Below are 16,702 nucleotides of genomic sequence, written 5' to 3'. Positions count from 1 at the left end.
TCCAGTTAATAACAGTGCCACCTTAAATTATTTTTTCCTTGATGTTTTTACACTTTTCATATATTTGTTGAATGTATCCTCCCTTTCAATTTTTCTCTCAGGTGAGTTATGCACATTTAACTCTTTTGATTTCTCCTATGTCAATTATCTTAAAGACAAAGTTGTTATATCTACTAGGCACAAGTTACTAAATAAAAAAAAAGGGAGTTTCACAGAAATCAAGAAATAATTTTTCATTCATTTTACCCAGCCTTTCAGTCACAGTTAGAAAGAAAGGGGATCTTAATTCTTCTGATGCCAGGAGGGCACTGAACATTTATTTAATTATGTTGGCAGAATTTGTCAAGATGGCAGGCTATTTTTTTTATGTAATTGTGGCAGCTTTGAAATAGGTATAGGTCAAAGCTACAGATTTTGGATCCTAACTTTTCCTTTTTTGAGAGTGTTAAATTCTGGTATGGGAGGGGTATTGATTCAGGTTCATTTCTATTTCTAGAGAGACCGTTACAGCACACACTTCCAGGAGGAAATAGGACACTTTGGACTGAGCAAGAGCAACTGTAGGAATCATCAAGCTTGAAGCTTTCACTGGCATAGGACTGCAAGATGGATGGAGGTCCATCAGTATGTTCTCAAGAGCCAGATCTGCCCGCATAGAAGTTTGGTCTTTAGCAAACTCCTCACTTAGGAGAATCACACTTCATTGCATAGTTTGATACTTACTTTCTCATTTCAGTTAGATAAGAGTGTGTGTGTGTTTGGCTGTACTTCCAGAATGGCTTTGAGACATGCTACATAAAAGGGTTTTTTGTTCCACCTGGTTTTCTGCTAATTTCATTGCCTCAATCCACTAACTTTGATAGTATCAGTTTAATGACTTTTACATCAGAGTGACTAAATTAAAAAAACTCAAAGCAATTAATGTTAAAAAAGTGCATTCTAGTTAAGAATTTTTCTTTATAATAAATACTTACACTGCAATATAACATCTGTTTTTAAGAAACTTTTTAATGCACAAAAAGGATAAATCATAGCCTAACCAAAGAACAGAGCGATCTCAACAATTAAGTTACCCACAAAACTGCCTTTTATTTTTTTAAATCCTTCATCCTTTTCTTACCATCCTTATGTGGTTTGTCCTCTTTTATATAACTTGCTCTCATTTCTTTTGAGGCCAGACTTCTTCTAGGTACTGGAGAAATCCACATTAGTATTCAGTGTAACAATGTGTGTAGTCATCCTCGATTGTAAAACAAAACGAACACGCACACACACACACACACACAAAATTGAATTCACATTAATAGAGATTGCACAATTAAAATCTTGTATTGCAGACCTCAATTTCCAGCAACAAGCAAGATGATCAGTATAAGAGTTAAACATCTTTTTAAAAATGTTCAGCATGCTGTGATCTAGGAACTTACTTTTTCCCCTCTGGGTTGTCAGTTCCATCTGAAGGATAAGGATACTGTGCAGTAGACTAGTATTCTGAAAGTGATTTAAATTGTACATTTTGCATGCAGGGTTTTTTTTTCATATCAGCCTAGTTAGTAAAATGTTAGGGTGCTTATGTAAGTTTGGTACATGGTGTTGTGGGAGGTAAGTGCTTACACGAAGTGTGAACGCTAATGAATACATTGGAGAAATCATAGAACAGAATTGTCTTGTGCAGACTGTCAACTTAGAAGGTCCCTTCCAGTCCTATGTCTGTGTTCCCTTAATCTTTATTGGGAAAACAATTGAACATTCTTCTTTTGAGTAGAGTCCTGTAGGTGCTCCACTGTAGGTGTGCTTGCATCCTGTGCTGATGATTGGAGAAGTTTTGTAGCAGTGTCTGTTCACCCCGCACGCACACTGTTCCCCCTGCCCCCCATGCTCTGCCATGAGGCTAACCAGCATTGTGTGGGTGAACCCCCTTAGTTCTTTATCAGCCACCCTGGCTGGAGACGGTGCTTTTAGCAATCCATTCATCGGATTGTTAACTCTGTTAGAATTCAAATAGCTAGTTACTCCTTTTCTAATCCTAGAGTTCCTCTAGTTCTTTTTCTTTCCCTAAACAACAAAAAAGAAAAAAACTTTCCCCCTTGTCTGGGGATTGCCCCAGCATGGAATATGCCCAGTTCATCAGGGTTTAAGAGGTGTCTCTCATGCAAAGAGGCCATCCCAGTAGTGGATGGACATTCCCACTGCATCTGTTGCTTTGGGGAAAGCCACATTTCCCAAAAATCTGGTCTCTGCAATCAATTAAAGTCCAGATCTTGGAAGGACTGAGAATTGAAACTAAAACTCTTCCTCATGGAAGCAGTGCTCTAACGATCACCAGATCAAGAGTCACCCAGGCAGTGTGCATCTTTCCCACAGCCCTTGACATCTAAGGACTGTGAGTCAAAGAAAAAAAACATGGACCCCTCGTGTAAGGCTTAAAAAAGACAGCTGTGAGTCCCCAGAATGAGCCAAAGACTAGCCAAAAAAGATCTTCGGCACATTCGGTATTGTCGGTATCGATGGCACCGAAGCCATCCAGACCTGGTATCCATGGCTCATGAGGATCCAGTGTATACGCCTGAAGACCTGACGGGCACAGGCACTGAAGCAATGGTACCACCAGGGAACAGCAAGGACAGGGACTGCACCACCTCTGGGAGGATGCTGCTGGTATGGACATTAGCATCGGCACAGTCAACGGCATGCCATCCAGCCTCACAGTGCCTGGTATGGCCAAGATCACTGACCCCCTCGGTGCCATCGACCAGCACCAATGACCACCATCAGTACAGAATAATGACGGCACCACAAGAGTTCAGATACTCAAAGAACCTCCCGGTATCCGAAATACGAGGCTTTATCTCAAACATGGGAATCTCCACTGGTACCATGTCATTCACCTCCATTTTCTAGTGGAGCATCTAGGAGAAAATCTGTGATGGGTTCGGTCACAGAGACCCCTTGGGACTGTCATCTGATGTGCTGAAAGTATCTCTGAGTCCATTTTCCCTTCCAGCTTGGGACTCCAGAACCCTGTCTTATTGAGCCAGACATGCTACTGTGCTGCAACATAGACCCAGGTCTGCAGGCTTTAACTAAAAACCACTCAGCAGGTTACCTATCTCCAGCACCCAGATACCCAGCTCCCAATGGGATCCAAACCCCAAATAAATCCGTTTAACTCTATATAAAGCGTATACAGGGTAAACTCATAAATTGTCCTTCTCACGAGAGTGTGTTGCGACAAAAAATAGATCTCCTCTGCCTAGGAACCATAGAACCTGGACCTCAGCACCTATGAGGCAAAGATTTTTACACTTGTTTCCTGATACCCAAGAAGAAAGGAGGTTGGAGACTCATACTGGACTTCAGAGCACTGAACAAGTTTGTCAAGGCTCAAAAGTTGAAGATGGTCACGTTAGTAGTGATTATTCCATCTTTGGAAGAAGGAGATTGGTTCTCAGCTCTCAATCTATAGGATGCTTATTTCCATATATCGATCTTACCTTCCCACAGACAATTGCTCAGTTTTGCCCTATGCCAGGACCATTACTAGTATAATGTGCTCCCCTTCGGTCTCTCGTCGGCTCCTGGAGTATTCTCCAAGGTCCTCTCCATAGGGTTGCTCATCTAGACTCCCAGGGGATCATGATCTATTCTTACCGGTTGACTCTCTCTTCGGAGCCTGCTCCCTCGACAAGACTCTTCAGGTCACCCAAACAACTTAGTTGAGTTGTTCACAGCTCTGGGCCTATAGATCAATGTCCAATAATTGACGTTAATCCCTGTACAGCACCTAGTGTTTATAGGTGCCAATTTTGACTCATTGCAGGCAAGGGCACTCCTTCCACAGCACAATTTCCACAGCTTGTCCACACTCAGAGTCAGTACAAACCAGCCCTCAAATATCAGCCTGACACTACCTCCAACTTCTGGGGCACATGGCTGTGGGCATGTCTGTGATAACTCATGCCAGGCTTCACATGAGATGTCTTCAGATGTGGTTCAGCTCAGTTTACAAGCCAAACACTGACAGGCTAGACAAACCTCTATCACTGCCCACCAAAGTCAAACACTCCTAGGACCGGTGGAAGGACTCAGCAAATGTCTGCATGGAGATTCCCTTCTCAAAACCTTCCCTGTCATTATTTCTCATGGGGCGCACATCTCAACAACCTCATGACAAGGCAAATGAACATCCAAGGAAACGTCTCTTCACATCAACCTCCTTGAAATCAGGGTGCTCAGGAATGCTTGTGCTCACTTCCTACCACTCTGTACACACAGGAGTCATGACATAGCATGCATGTACTACATAAATCATCAAGGGGGTGCCAGATCATTGTCCCTCTGTGTGGAAGCATTAAAACTATGGAATTGGTGCATTTCCCACATTATTACAATATCAGCGGTCTACCTTTTGAAGAGTACAGCACACGACAGCGGATAATGTCAGCCGTAAATTCCCAAATGACCATGAATGGGAGATGAACCCAACAGTACTGCACGACATATTCAGACAGTAGGGAACACTGACTATAGATTTATTCACCGCTTACCTGAACTAAAAATGACCACTCTACTGCTCCAGGACAGGCCTCGGACAATGCTCTTTAGGGGATGCCCTCCTTCTTTTGTGGGACAAGGGCCTTCTATACGCCTTTCCCTCATTCCCTCTATTATCAAAAGTCCTGTTAAAAAGAGAGAGAACAAACATCATACTGATTGCTCCCACCTGGCCGAGACAGGCATGGTACCCTTATTGGTCACTGCTGGTGATGTGTCTGCTGATTACTCTGCAATCCACTTCATAACTCCTCTAACAAAATGAAGGATGCACTCTCAACCCCAACCTGCAGATACTTTATCTCAAGGCCTGGTACCTTCATGGTTCCAACACATAGAAAGATTCTGCTCCAAGGAGGTTCAGAAAGTGAACACAGTAGAAAATTGGCTACCTGTTGCACTTACTTGCAAAAGTGGAACAAATTTCAGGTTTGGTGTAAATACAGACAAATTACCCCATCATCTGCTATTTTCTCAAGGGTCTTGGACAGACTCTCAAGAAGTCAGGACTATCTCTTAGTTTACTCAAAGAACACCTAGCAGCCATAGCAACTTGCATCAGTAAAAAGAGGGACAATCAGTGTTCTCGCACCCAAATACAAAGTGATTCCTCAAGGGTATAATAAACCTCTTTTCCCCAACCCATCCATCCCACCCCAATATGGGACCTAAACTTAGTGTTAAAGAGCCTGACTAGGCTGCCCTTTGAACCAATGGCCACTTGTTCACTCAAACACACACTTGTCAATGAAGACAGCATTTCTGGTTGCTATCACCTCAGCAAAGAGAATACGGGAGATTGCGGCACTAATGGCACCTGCCCCTGTCTTGTGTGATATTCTTTTGGGACAAGATTACTCTCAGACTGCACCCAAAGTTCATCCCTCAGGTGACTTTTTGTTTATTTTCACATGAATCCATTGATTCACCTCCTGACTTTTTACCATAAGCCTCACCGGGATAACAGGAAGGATATCCTGCACATGTTAGACATTAGAAAGGCTCTGGCCTTTAGGAAAGACGAAAAACCTTTAGGAAATCTCCTAAACTCTTCCTTTCCACTGTGGACAGATCAAAAGGTACAGAAATATCGGCAGAGAGACCCTTGAACTGCATTGAACAATGCTAAGAGATATGAACAAGGTCATTCTTCCATCTGAAATCTGTACACATTCCATGATTTTCCGCCTTGGTTGCCTTCCTCAGGAATGTCCCTGTTTTGGAAATCTGCAGAGCAGCCACCTGCGAGTCCATACAAACCTTCACAGAACACTACACGGTTATGGGCGACTCTGCTTCTGATGCCAGCTTTGGTGCTTCAGTATTATCCATAACAGATGCGACTCTGAAACCCCAACTCTCCATTGGGGATACTGCTCAGCAGTCACCTACAATGGAGCACCCATAAGGGGACACATCTCGAAGAACCATCATTACTGCACAAGGTGAATAACTTCCTCTTCTCTATTCTTAGTGGAGCAACGAAGGGCTAAACTCCACCTCTAGTCTTTTGGCTTTGCAGGAATGCATATTCAGCAGATAATTGCCTATGATCTCCCACAAAAGGGTGGTTGGCTACTTCTAAGCACAAGATTTACTAATAACATTTTAGAGTCTGCTTTTTCAGAAGAGCTTAGCTGCCATTTAAAAATCCTAAATACATGTTCTGACTTTTCACAAGGGCTCGGAAACTTGTCCCTCTCACCAACAGAAGTTGGTCCCATAAAAGATATTACCTCACCCACCTTGTCTCTCCAATACTGATTATTGTAAATCTCTTATGCACAAAGGACTAGTAAAAGCACTGGGAAAAATGTTTTTCTCTGGACTATGTAAGAGGAATGGATCTAGACAAAATAAAGATAACACATCTCCCTGTGTTTACTGATTCCAAGCTTTATTGACTAGCAAAGCATCATCTGGTGGTGCTTGTACTAAGGAAGCTCAGTCAGTTTGTTTGTTTGAATATATTTCACTCAAGGCAGAGACTGCTGGACTGAAGTTGAGAGGCTCGGAGAACTAATAAAAAGACATCTGTCCTCCTTGGTGTGATGTTATCTGATTAAAATATGACCATATATATATAATTGTTGGTAACACTGTTACTTTGTACAAGATTTGTTGCAATTATATATGTCAGGTAAGGGGTATCTATGGAAAGGTTATGATTTGCTAAATATGATTATGCCATTTGTTTGCATGTATCATTTTTGTATCTGAAGTTATGAATATTAACTATGTACCTGTATTTCAAATGATTGCTCATGTTGTACACCCACAAGGTATTTAGCCAGCACATTGTGAAGGGACTATTCAAGCTGAATGGCCCATCAAGTAAAACTTAACTCACAATTCTATTCGACATTGGTGAGGCCTCATCTGGAGTACTGTGTCCAGTTTTGGGCCCCACACTTCAAGAAGGATGTGGATAAATTGGAGAGAGTCCAGCGAAGGGCAACAAAAATGATTAGGGGACTGGAACACATGAGTTATGAGGAGAGGCTGAGGGAGCTGGGATTGTTTAGCCTGCAGAAGAGAAGAATGAGGGGGGATTTGATAGCTGCTTTCAACTACCTGAAAGGGGGTTCCAAAGAGGATGGCTCTAGACTGTTCTCAATGGTAGCAGATGAAAGAACGAGGAGTAATGGTCTCAAGTTGCAGTGGGGGAAGTTTAGATTGGATATTAGGAAAAACTTTTTCACTAAGAGGGTGGTGAAACACTGGAATGCGTTACCTAGGGAGGTGGTAGAATCTCCTTCCTTAGAGGTTTTTAAGGTCAGGCTTGACAAAGCCCTGGCTGGGATGATTTAACTGGGAATTGGTCCTGCTTTGAGCAGGGGGTTGGACTAGATGACCTTCTGGGGTCCCTTCCAACCCTGATATTCTATGATTCTATGATTCTATGAATTGTCCATGGAAGATGTCCATCCACACCTAATGGACTTTCATTTGAATGTTCTAACTAGAGTATGGTAATGACCTCTGGTCTGACTAAGCAAAGCAGGCATGGACATGTGACTTGCCCATGTGGCTCCAAACCCCATCTTGTTACCTGTGGTTTTCCACAAACTAGAACAATGCTTCACTTGGCAGAAGGTATAAAAGGCCCTTGAATCATCTCCATTTTGCCTCTTTCCTGCTCAAACCTCTGGACTATGAACTTATGCGAATAGGTGCATTCTAACCAAGGGACTGAGGACCTTCCAATGATTTGGAAGCAGACAGAGACTTAATAAGCTAGCAGTTTATTCTGTCACTGCTACAAGCCTGATCCAAGAATTTTGCAATTGTTGTATATGTTTGATTCCTTTAACCAATTTTAACTCTCATCTTTTTTTTTAAAATAAATAAATCTTTAGATTTTAGATACTAAAGGACTGGCAACAGCATGATTATTGGGTAAGATCTGAGTTGTATATTGACCCGGGTATGTACCTGGTCCTTTGGGATCAGAAGAACCTTTTGTTGATTAAATTGGTTTTAAATAACCACTCATCATTAAGTCTAGTGTTTTTGGTGGTGATACAAGGACTGGAATGCCTAAGGAGCCTGCTTTTCTGATTTCTTGTTAGCCAGTGTGGTGAAACAGAAGTTTACTTTTGTTGCAGGTTTGGTATATCTTATGGGAGAATAATTACCAGTTTGGGGGTGTGTCTGCTCTTTTTCCCAGCAGTTTGTCTTGAATTTGGTATTCTCAGTTGTGACCCACAAAGACACGGTGACACTTGGATTCAGTGCATGCACACAGTAGCCTTCTAGCTTTACCTTTGGAATCTGATGCCACAGCTTGATGAAGTAGAAATGGGGGGGCCCAAGGAGGAAGTAAATTCTCACAGAAAATGTCAAAAACTGTACGTCGCTTGTTTTCATGGAGCTTCACTCTTGAGAAAACCAAGGAAGCATAGTAAGGTAGCATCATCAAAACTATATTTCCAGGTATATCCTCCAAGACAGAGGTGACAGTTCTCAGCAGTGTGAGCTATTAGTTTAAGAGTGGGAAACCTCTAAGCCTTCCTGGAAACTTGGTGGATTCTGATTTCACTGACATTTGTTTTATACCACTGTAACTTTATTGACTTCAGTTGTATTACTTGTGATTTACAGCAATAGAACTCAGTCCAGAATCAGGCCCTAAGATGTCGTACTGTTGCAGCCTTGATATTGCAAAATGTGGTATGTAGCAGTGTGTGCAAGGTGGATATGCTTAGTACATATGACAGTGGTATCTGCATGAGCCCAAGATAATCACTAGCTATAGTTCTCTGTACTGAGCGAGGTAGTATGTCTTACTCTCCCTTGGCACCCACTGCCTTATAAGTCGAGAGTGTAAAATGGGGATGTGTTTGTTCCATTGTAGCTATGCAAAGCACATTGTTGCATGTGCTGGATAATAATATGAAAACTCCATGCTAGTAAAACTACACTGGCTCTTTAAGAGAACTATTCACAGAGATGCTGTAACTGCAGCTAACCTTCAAGCCATGGGCATATAGTTTAATTTCCTGGTGTGTCCTCCAAACTCTTTCCTTCTGCAACCTGTGCATCTTCCTCCAAGATTTATGTAGGGTGCTACAAGAATTATTAAAGACTTCTATGTGTTGTTAGTGTCTGGTATAGTAACATTTTTGGGGCAGCACCTTACGGTAACTATACAAATGGTAATTGTGTTGTAGGTGGTCAGTAGCACCGCCTTTTAAGGTTGTCCGACTCTTCTCAAAATAAGACTGTGTTTTCAGATGCTTATATCTTTGCAACACTGTAACTGTTTTGGCTGAAATTATCCATGCTGGGTAACTACCCATTTTTAACATTTTTATTATTAATTAATTAATTAATTAATTTTCAGCCAGAACAAAGTTTGGTCATTTCTGTGAATGAGGCTAGCAAAAAATTTGTTTTGCCCATGTTTTTTTTAAAAAAAATTCTAGCAAACCTTTCTTTGAGAAGCTCTAGCACCCCTGTGCTTTGGAGCTGGGACTTGGAATTTGGTAGGGGTAAGTCATTGTGTCAGGGATGTACCTTTTGCACTCCTAGTGAAAATCTGTCTAAAGTTGACAAATTTATGAGCCCTTAAAAATTGAGGTTTGCACATGTTCAGTAGAGACTTGAGATTTCAGCGGATAAATTCCTCATAGATTCTGTCTGCACAGGCCTAGGGCTGAAGACAAGAGGACTTTTCTGGCATTTTGCAATTGTCCTGCTCCTATGCTGGGTTTAGGTCTACGCACTTGAGAGTGGGAAGCATATCTCTCCTATGCTCTCAAAGAAACCTTGCTGGATGTAGGCATCATGGAGGAGGAAGCTGCCTAATTAGAATACAGAAGGAACAAGAGCCATAACTATGCGGGAGGGGAATTCAGAAACTGAGACGAGGCTGGCAGTGGGAGAGGGAAATTTGGACTGGGAGTTGGGGGTGAGGGGCGGAGAGAAACTGGAATTGACTGGGAAGAAACACTGAGATTGGACAAAAAGAAAAGGAGTACTTGTGGCACCTTAGAGACTAACCAATTTATTTGAGCATAAGCTTTTGTGAGCTAAAGCTCACTTCATCGGGCCTGGGGAGGGATATTGGACAGGGAGCCAATGGGAAAGGGTGGCTGGAGGCCAGGATGGGCAGCGGGAGGAGGGGGAAGAGAGAGTAGATGAGGCGTTAGGAGAGGGAGGAACTGGCACTTGCAGGGCAAGGAGACTGAGACCGCACAGGCAACCTTTATTTTGGCATTTGCGAACTTTTGAGTACTTGGTTTTGCAACTTTAATGTTCTTTTAACACAGTTCTTTGTAATAATATAGATCGGGATTTTATAGAATCTATATGAATTTCCTATCTGCATTACTTTTAAAAAATTATACATTTTTCACTACTGCAATTATGGTTCAGTATTCCATTGTCTATAGCTTAATTATCCAGAATATTTTTTGGGTTATTTTTAATTACAATGTTTAACAATACATTTGATACTTTATTGACTGAACTGCAGGGTATTAAATTGTCAATTGCAGACTAATGTGCAAACCAGATTTGGTATTACAGCTTTTCATGATTTTTTTCCCTCTTCTATTGTGTTTTCATTTTAACCCACACTTTTTCCCAAGAAAGGAATGATGAGATATGTGAAAGCATTTTATTGTCTTGACTTCTAAGCCACCTGTTTCATTACATAGTGACTGTTGTTCGGAGCATAGGCAGACAGTTGCTCTTGGAGAAGGAGTTAATGGATTGGTCTCTTCTGAACATAGCCTGGGAATATTTTTATACACTTGTAGACAGCAGTTCAGCCTTCAGATGGGTTTGGCTAGCAGCACTAGAGTCTGCAATGCCCTTGCTTGGCTTTTCAGTTTTCTTGGATGAACCCAATAATTGTAAGCTGGAGGTGACTTGCAGATGACCCTAACTTCTACAAACTGGAGGTCTCATATTCCACAGATTAGCCTTATATCAGAAATTAAGATAATTTTTGTAAATAGTTAATCTGAGCTCTTGATCTCCTATGGCAGAAATGTCCATTTAAAAACTTCTTTTATATACACAGCATTTGATAATGAACAAATAAATCACATTTCAAGATTATAGCAGAAAAATACTCAATACAGAGACTTACATATTGGTGACCCTTGGAAAGGTCAAAGTTCAAATGTGGATTTCCCTTTCCTCGTGTACTTAGTAAGTTATAATGAGCGTACATCAAATTTCAAGAATCCAACTCAATAGAAACATAAAATTGTCAATAAGTCATCCCATTACAAGTGTCAATAATCTATTAGAAACCTGGAAATTTGATGGTAGAGTCAACCAGGATGGGCTGAATACTTTCTACTGTTTCTAGTTATGAACTGTAATTTGTTTGTATCCTTAAAAAATATTTTACATCTATTCATGATGCATTGTGTGCAACTCACTTCAACAACAAATTGACACTAAAGTAGTAGAACGTCCATATTGTTCTAATATTTTATTGCTGCTCAGACTAGACCTGATTGATCTGTGGGAAGATGGTGGTGACCACAAACATGAAGCCACACACTGAGCCCTGGTCTACACTAGGACTTTAGGTCGAATTTAGCAGTGTTAAATCGATGTAAACCTGCACCCGTCCACACAATGAAGCCCTTTATTTCGACTTAAAGGGCTCTTAAAATCGATTTCCTTACTCCACCCCTGACAAGTGGATTAGCGCTTAAATCGACGTTGCCGGCTCGAATTTGGGGTACTGTGGACACAATTTGATGGTATTGGCCTCCGGGAGCTATCCCAGAGTGCTCCATTATGACCGCTCTGGACAGCACTCTCAACTCAGATGCACTGGCCAGGTAGACAGGAAAAGAACCGCGAACTTTTGAATCTCATTTCCTGTTTAGCCAGCGTGGCAAGCTGCAGGTGACCATGCAGAGCTCATCAGCACAGGTGACCATGATGGAGTCCCAGAATCGCAAAAGAGCTCCAGCATGGACTGAACGGGAGGTATGGGATCTGATCGCTGTTTGGGGAGAGGAATCCGTGCTATCAGAACTCCGTTCCAGTTTTCGAAATGCCAAAACCTTTGTGAAAATCTCCCAGGGCATGAAGGACAGAGGCCATAACAGGGACCCGAAGCAGTGCCGCATGAAACTGAAGGAGCTGAGGCAAGCCTACCAGAAAACCAGAGAGGCGAACAGCCGCTCTGGGTCAGAGCCCCAAACATGCCGCTTCTATGATGAGCTGCATGCCATTTTAGGGGGTTCAGCCACCACTACCCCAGCCGTGTTGTTTGACTCCTTCAATGGAGATGGAGGCAATACGGAAGCAGGTTTTGGGGACGAAGAAGATGATGATGATGAGGAGGTTGTAGATAGCTCACAGCAAGCAAGCGGAGAAACCGGTTTTCCCGACAGCCAAGAACTGTTTCTCACCCTAGACCTGGAGCCAGTACCCCCCGAACCCACCCAAGGCTGCCTCCTGGACCCAGCAGGCGGAGAAGGGACCTCTGGTGAGTGTACCTTTTAAAATACTATACATGGTTTAAAAGCAAGCATGTGAAAGGATTACTTTGCCCTGGCATTTGCGGTTCTCCTAGATGTAGTCCTAAAGCCTTTGCAAAAGGTTTCTGGGGAGGGCAGCCTTATTGCGTTCTTCATGGTAGGACACTTTACCACTCCAGGCCAGTAACACGTACTTGGGAATCATTGTAGAACAAAGCATTGCAGTGTATGTTTGCTGGCATTCAAACAACATCCGTTCTTTATCTCTCTGTGTTATCCTCAGGAGAGTGAGATATAATTCATGGTCACCTGGTTGAAATAGAGTGCTTTTCTTCAGGGGACACTCAGAGGAGCCCATTCCTGCTGGGCTGTTTGCCTGTGGCTAAACAGAAATGTTCCCCGCTGTTAGCCACAGGGAGGGGGGAAGGTTGAGGGGGTAGTCACGCGGTGGGAGGAGGCAAAATGCGACCTTGTAACGAAAGCACATGTGCTATGTATGTAATGTTAACAGCAAGGTTTACCCTGAAAGAGCGTAGCCACTGTTTTATAAAATGTGTCTTTTTAAATACCGCTGTCCCTTTTTTTTTCTCCACCAGCTGCATGTGTTTCAATGATCACAGGATCTTCTCCTTCCCAGAGGCTAGTGAAGCTTAGAAAGAAAAAAAAACGCACTCGCGATGAAATATTCTCCGAGCTCATGCTGTCCTCCCACACTGACAGAGCACAGATGAATGCGTGGAGGCAAATAATGTCAGAGTGCAGGAAAGCACAAAATGACCGGGAGGAGAGGTGGCGGGCTGAAGAGAGTAAGTGGTGGGCTGAAGACAGGGCTGAAGCTCAAATGTGGCGGCAGCGTGATGAGAGGAGGCAGGATTCAATGCTGAGGCTGCTGCAGGACCAAACCAGTATGCTCCAGTGTATGGTTGAGCTGCAGCAAAGGCAGCTGGAGCACAGACTGCCACTGCAGCCCCGACTGCCACTGCAGCCCCTCTGTAACCAACCGCCCTCCTCCCCAAGTTCCATAGCCTCCACACCCAGACGCCCAAGAACGCGGTGGGGGGGCCTCCGGCCAACCAGCCACTCCACCACAGAGGATTGCCCAAAAAAAAAGAAGGCTGTCATTCAATAAATTTTAAAGTTGTAAACTTTTAAAGTGCTGTGCTTAAAGTGCTGTGTGGCATTTTCCTTCCCTCCTCCACCACCCCTCCTGGGCTACCTTGGTAGTCATCCCCCTATTTGTGTGATGAATGAATAAAGAATGCATGAATGTGAAGCAACAATGACTTTATTGCCTCTGCAAGCGGTGATTGAAGGGAGGAGGGGCGGGTGGTTAGCTTACAGGGAAGTAGAGTGAACCAAGGGGCGGGGGGTTTCATCAAGGAGAAACAAACAGAACTTTCATACCGTAGCCTGGCCAGTCATGAAACTGGTTTTCAAAGCTTCTCTGATGCGTACCGCGCCCTCCTGTGCTCTTCTAACCGCCCTGGTGTCTGGCTGCGCGTAACCAGCAGACAGGTGATTTGCCTCAACCTCCCACCCCGCCATAAACGTCTCCCCCTTACTCTCACAGATATTGTGGAGCACACAGCAAGCAGTAATAACAGTGGGAATATTGGTTTCGCTGAGGTCTAAGCGAGTCAGTAAACTGCGCCAGCACGCCTTTAAACGTCCAAATGCACATTCTACCACCATTCTGCACTTGCTCAGCCTGTAGTTGAACAGCTCCTGACTACTGTTCAGGCTGCCTGTGTACGGCTTCATGAGCCATGGCATTAAGGGGTAGGCTGGGTCCCCAAGGATACATATAGGCATTTCAACATCCCCAACAGTTATTTTCTGGTCTGGGAATAAAGTCCCTTCCTGCAGCTTTTGAAACAGACCAGAGTTCCTGAAGATGCGAGCATCATGCACCTTTCCCGGCCATCCCACGTTGATGTTGGTGAAACGTCCCTTGTGATCCACCAGAGCTTGCAGCACTATTGAAAAGTACCCCTTGCGGTTTATGTACTCGGCGGCTTGGTGCTCCGGTGCCAAGATAGGGATATGGGTTCCGTCTATAGCCCCACCACAGTTAGGGAATCCCATTGCAGCAAAGCCATCCACTATGACCTGCACATTTCCCAGGGTCACTACCCTTGATATCAGCAGATCTTTGATTGCGTGGGCTACTTGCATCACAGCAGCCCCCACAGTAGATTTGCCCACTCCAAATTGATTCCCAACTGACCGGTAGCTGTCTGGCGTTGCAAGCTTCCACAGGGCTATCGCCACTCGCTTCTCAACTGTGAGGGCTGCTCTCATCTTGGTATTCATGCGCCTCAGGGCAGGGGAAAGCAAGTCACAAAGTTCCATGAAAGTGCCCTTACGCATGCGAAAGTTTCGCAGCCACTGGGAATCGTCCCAGACCTGCAACACTATGCGGTCCCACCAGTCTGTGCTTGTTTCCGAGCCCAGAATCGGCGTTCCACAGCATGAACCTGCCCCATTAGCACCATGATGCATGCATTGGCAGGGCCCATGCTTTCAGAGAAATCTGTGTCCATGTCCTGATCACTCACGTGACCGCCCTGACGTCGCCTCCTTGCCCGGTATCGCTTTGCCAGGTTCTGGTGCTGCATATACTGCTGGATAATGCGTGTGGTGTTTAATGTGCTCCTAATTGCCAAAGTGAGCTGAGCGGCCTCCATGCTTGCTGTGGTATGGCGTCCGCACAGAAAAAAGGTGCGGAACGATTGTCTGCCATTGCTCTGACGGAGGGAGGGGCGACTGACGACACGGCTTACAGGGTTGGCTTCAGGGAGCTATAATCAACAAAGGGGGTGTCTGTACATCAAGGAGTATTTCAGGCAGGACTTCACGGAGGGTTCCAATAAGAAATGGTGCACCTAAGTTATTGTTCTTATTGGAACAAGGAGGTTAGCCTGGCCTCTGATTGATACATGGCTAGATTTACCTCGCTGCACCTTCTCTGTGAGTGACTGCAGTCTGACCTAGAGGAATGAGTCCCCTAGACAGGGGAGGAGGCAAATGAGTACAAAACAAATCTGGTCTATTTCTTGTTTTGACCCACTCCATCTATCTTTTACATCTTTGGCTGGCAGCAGACGGTGCAGAAGGACTGCATGCCATCCACATCTCATGGCTGCTCGGCAGAAGATGGTACAGTACGACTGCTAGCCATCCTCATCTCTTGCCTGCCTGGCAGAAGATGGTACAATACGACTACTAGCAATCCTCATCTCTTGCCTGCCTGGCAGAAGATGGTACAGTACGACTGCTAGCAGTCCGTACCGCCTGCCCGCTCACCATAAGACGGTTCAATAGGACTGACTGCAGGACTAAAGAGAATGACCTGGTCAAGTCACTCCAAATTTAGTCCCTGCGCCCATGTCTGCCCAGGCGCTCCCAGCCGACGTGGCCAGGAGCACCTCGGACACGACGAGGACGACTACCAGTCGTATTGCACCGTCTGCTGCCAGAAGGCAATGGGTTGCTGCTACTGTGCAGCAAAGCCGTACCGCGTCTGCCAGCACCCAGGAGACATAGGGTGACGGTTACCTGAGCGGGCTGCATGCTTGCCGTGGTATGGCGTCTGCACAGGTAACTCAGGAAAAAAGGCGCGAAATGATTGTCTGCCCTTGCTTTCACGGAGGGAGGGAGGGAACGGGGGGTCTGACGATATGTACCCAGAACCACCCGCGACAATGTTTTAGCCCTATCAGAGTGCTCCATTGTGACTGCTCTGGACAGCACTCTCAGATGCCCGATTGTTTGCCGTTGCTCTGACGCCGGGAGGGGCGACTGACGACACGGCTTACAGGGTTGGCTTCAGGGAGCTAAAATCAACAAAGGGGGTGGCTTTACATCAAGGAGTATTTCAGGCAGGACTTCACGGAGGGTTCCAATAAGAAATGGTGCACCTAAGTTATTGTCCTTATTGGAACAAGAAGGTTAGCCTGGCCTCTGATTGATACATGGCTAGATTTACCTCACTGCACCTTCTCTGTGAGTGACTGCAGTGTGACCTAGAAGAATGAGTCCCCTAGACAGAGGAGGGGGGGAAGCAAATGAGTACAAAACAAATCTGGTCTATTTCTTGTTTTGATCCACTCCATCTATCTTTTACATCTTTGGCTGGCAGCAGACGGTGCAGAAGGACTGCATGCCATCCACATCTCATGGCTGCTCGG

The 16,702-nt window shown here is 44.4% G+C and overlaps 2 protein-coding genes across 2 annotated transcripts in view; both read left to right on the top strand.

The window, feature by feature from the left end:
* The window catches only part of LRRC7 (leucine rich repeat containing 7), a 386,482-nt gene that overhangs the window by 20,324 nt on the left and 349,456 nt on the right, over positions 1-16,702 (top strand). The window lies entirely within an intron of this gene.
* Positions 11,938-16,702, top strand: part of LOC140916635 (uncharacterized) — a 54,034-nt gene continuing 49,269 nt past the window's right edge. Inside the window, exons 1-2 of the mRNA XM_073358307.1 lie at positions 11,938-12,520; positions 13,109-13,253. Of these exons, the coding sequence (XP_073214408.1) occupies positions 11,938-12,520; positions 13,109-13,253 (728 nt within the window). The remainder of the gene's footprint in view (positions 12,521-13,108; positions 13,254-16,702) is intronic.

Source organism: Lepidochelys kempii, chromosome 8 (assembly GCF_965140265.1).
Source record: "Lepidochelys kempii isolate rLepKem1 chromosome 8, rLepKem1.hap2, whole genome shotgun sequence".
In the NCBI taxonomy this organism is placed as follows: Eukaryota; Metazoa; Chordata; order Testudines; family Cheloniidae; genus Lepidochelys; species Lepidochelys kempii.
Note: the sequence above shows the minus strand (reverse complement) of the source record. Positions and strands in the feature narration are given on the sequence as shown.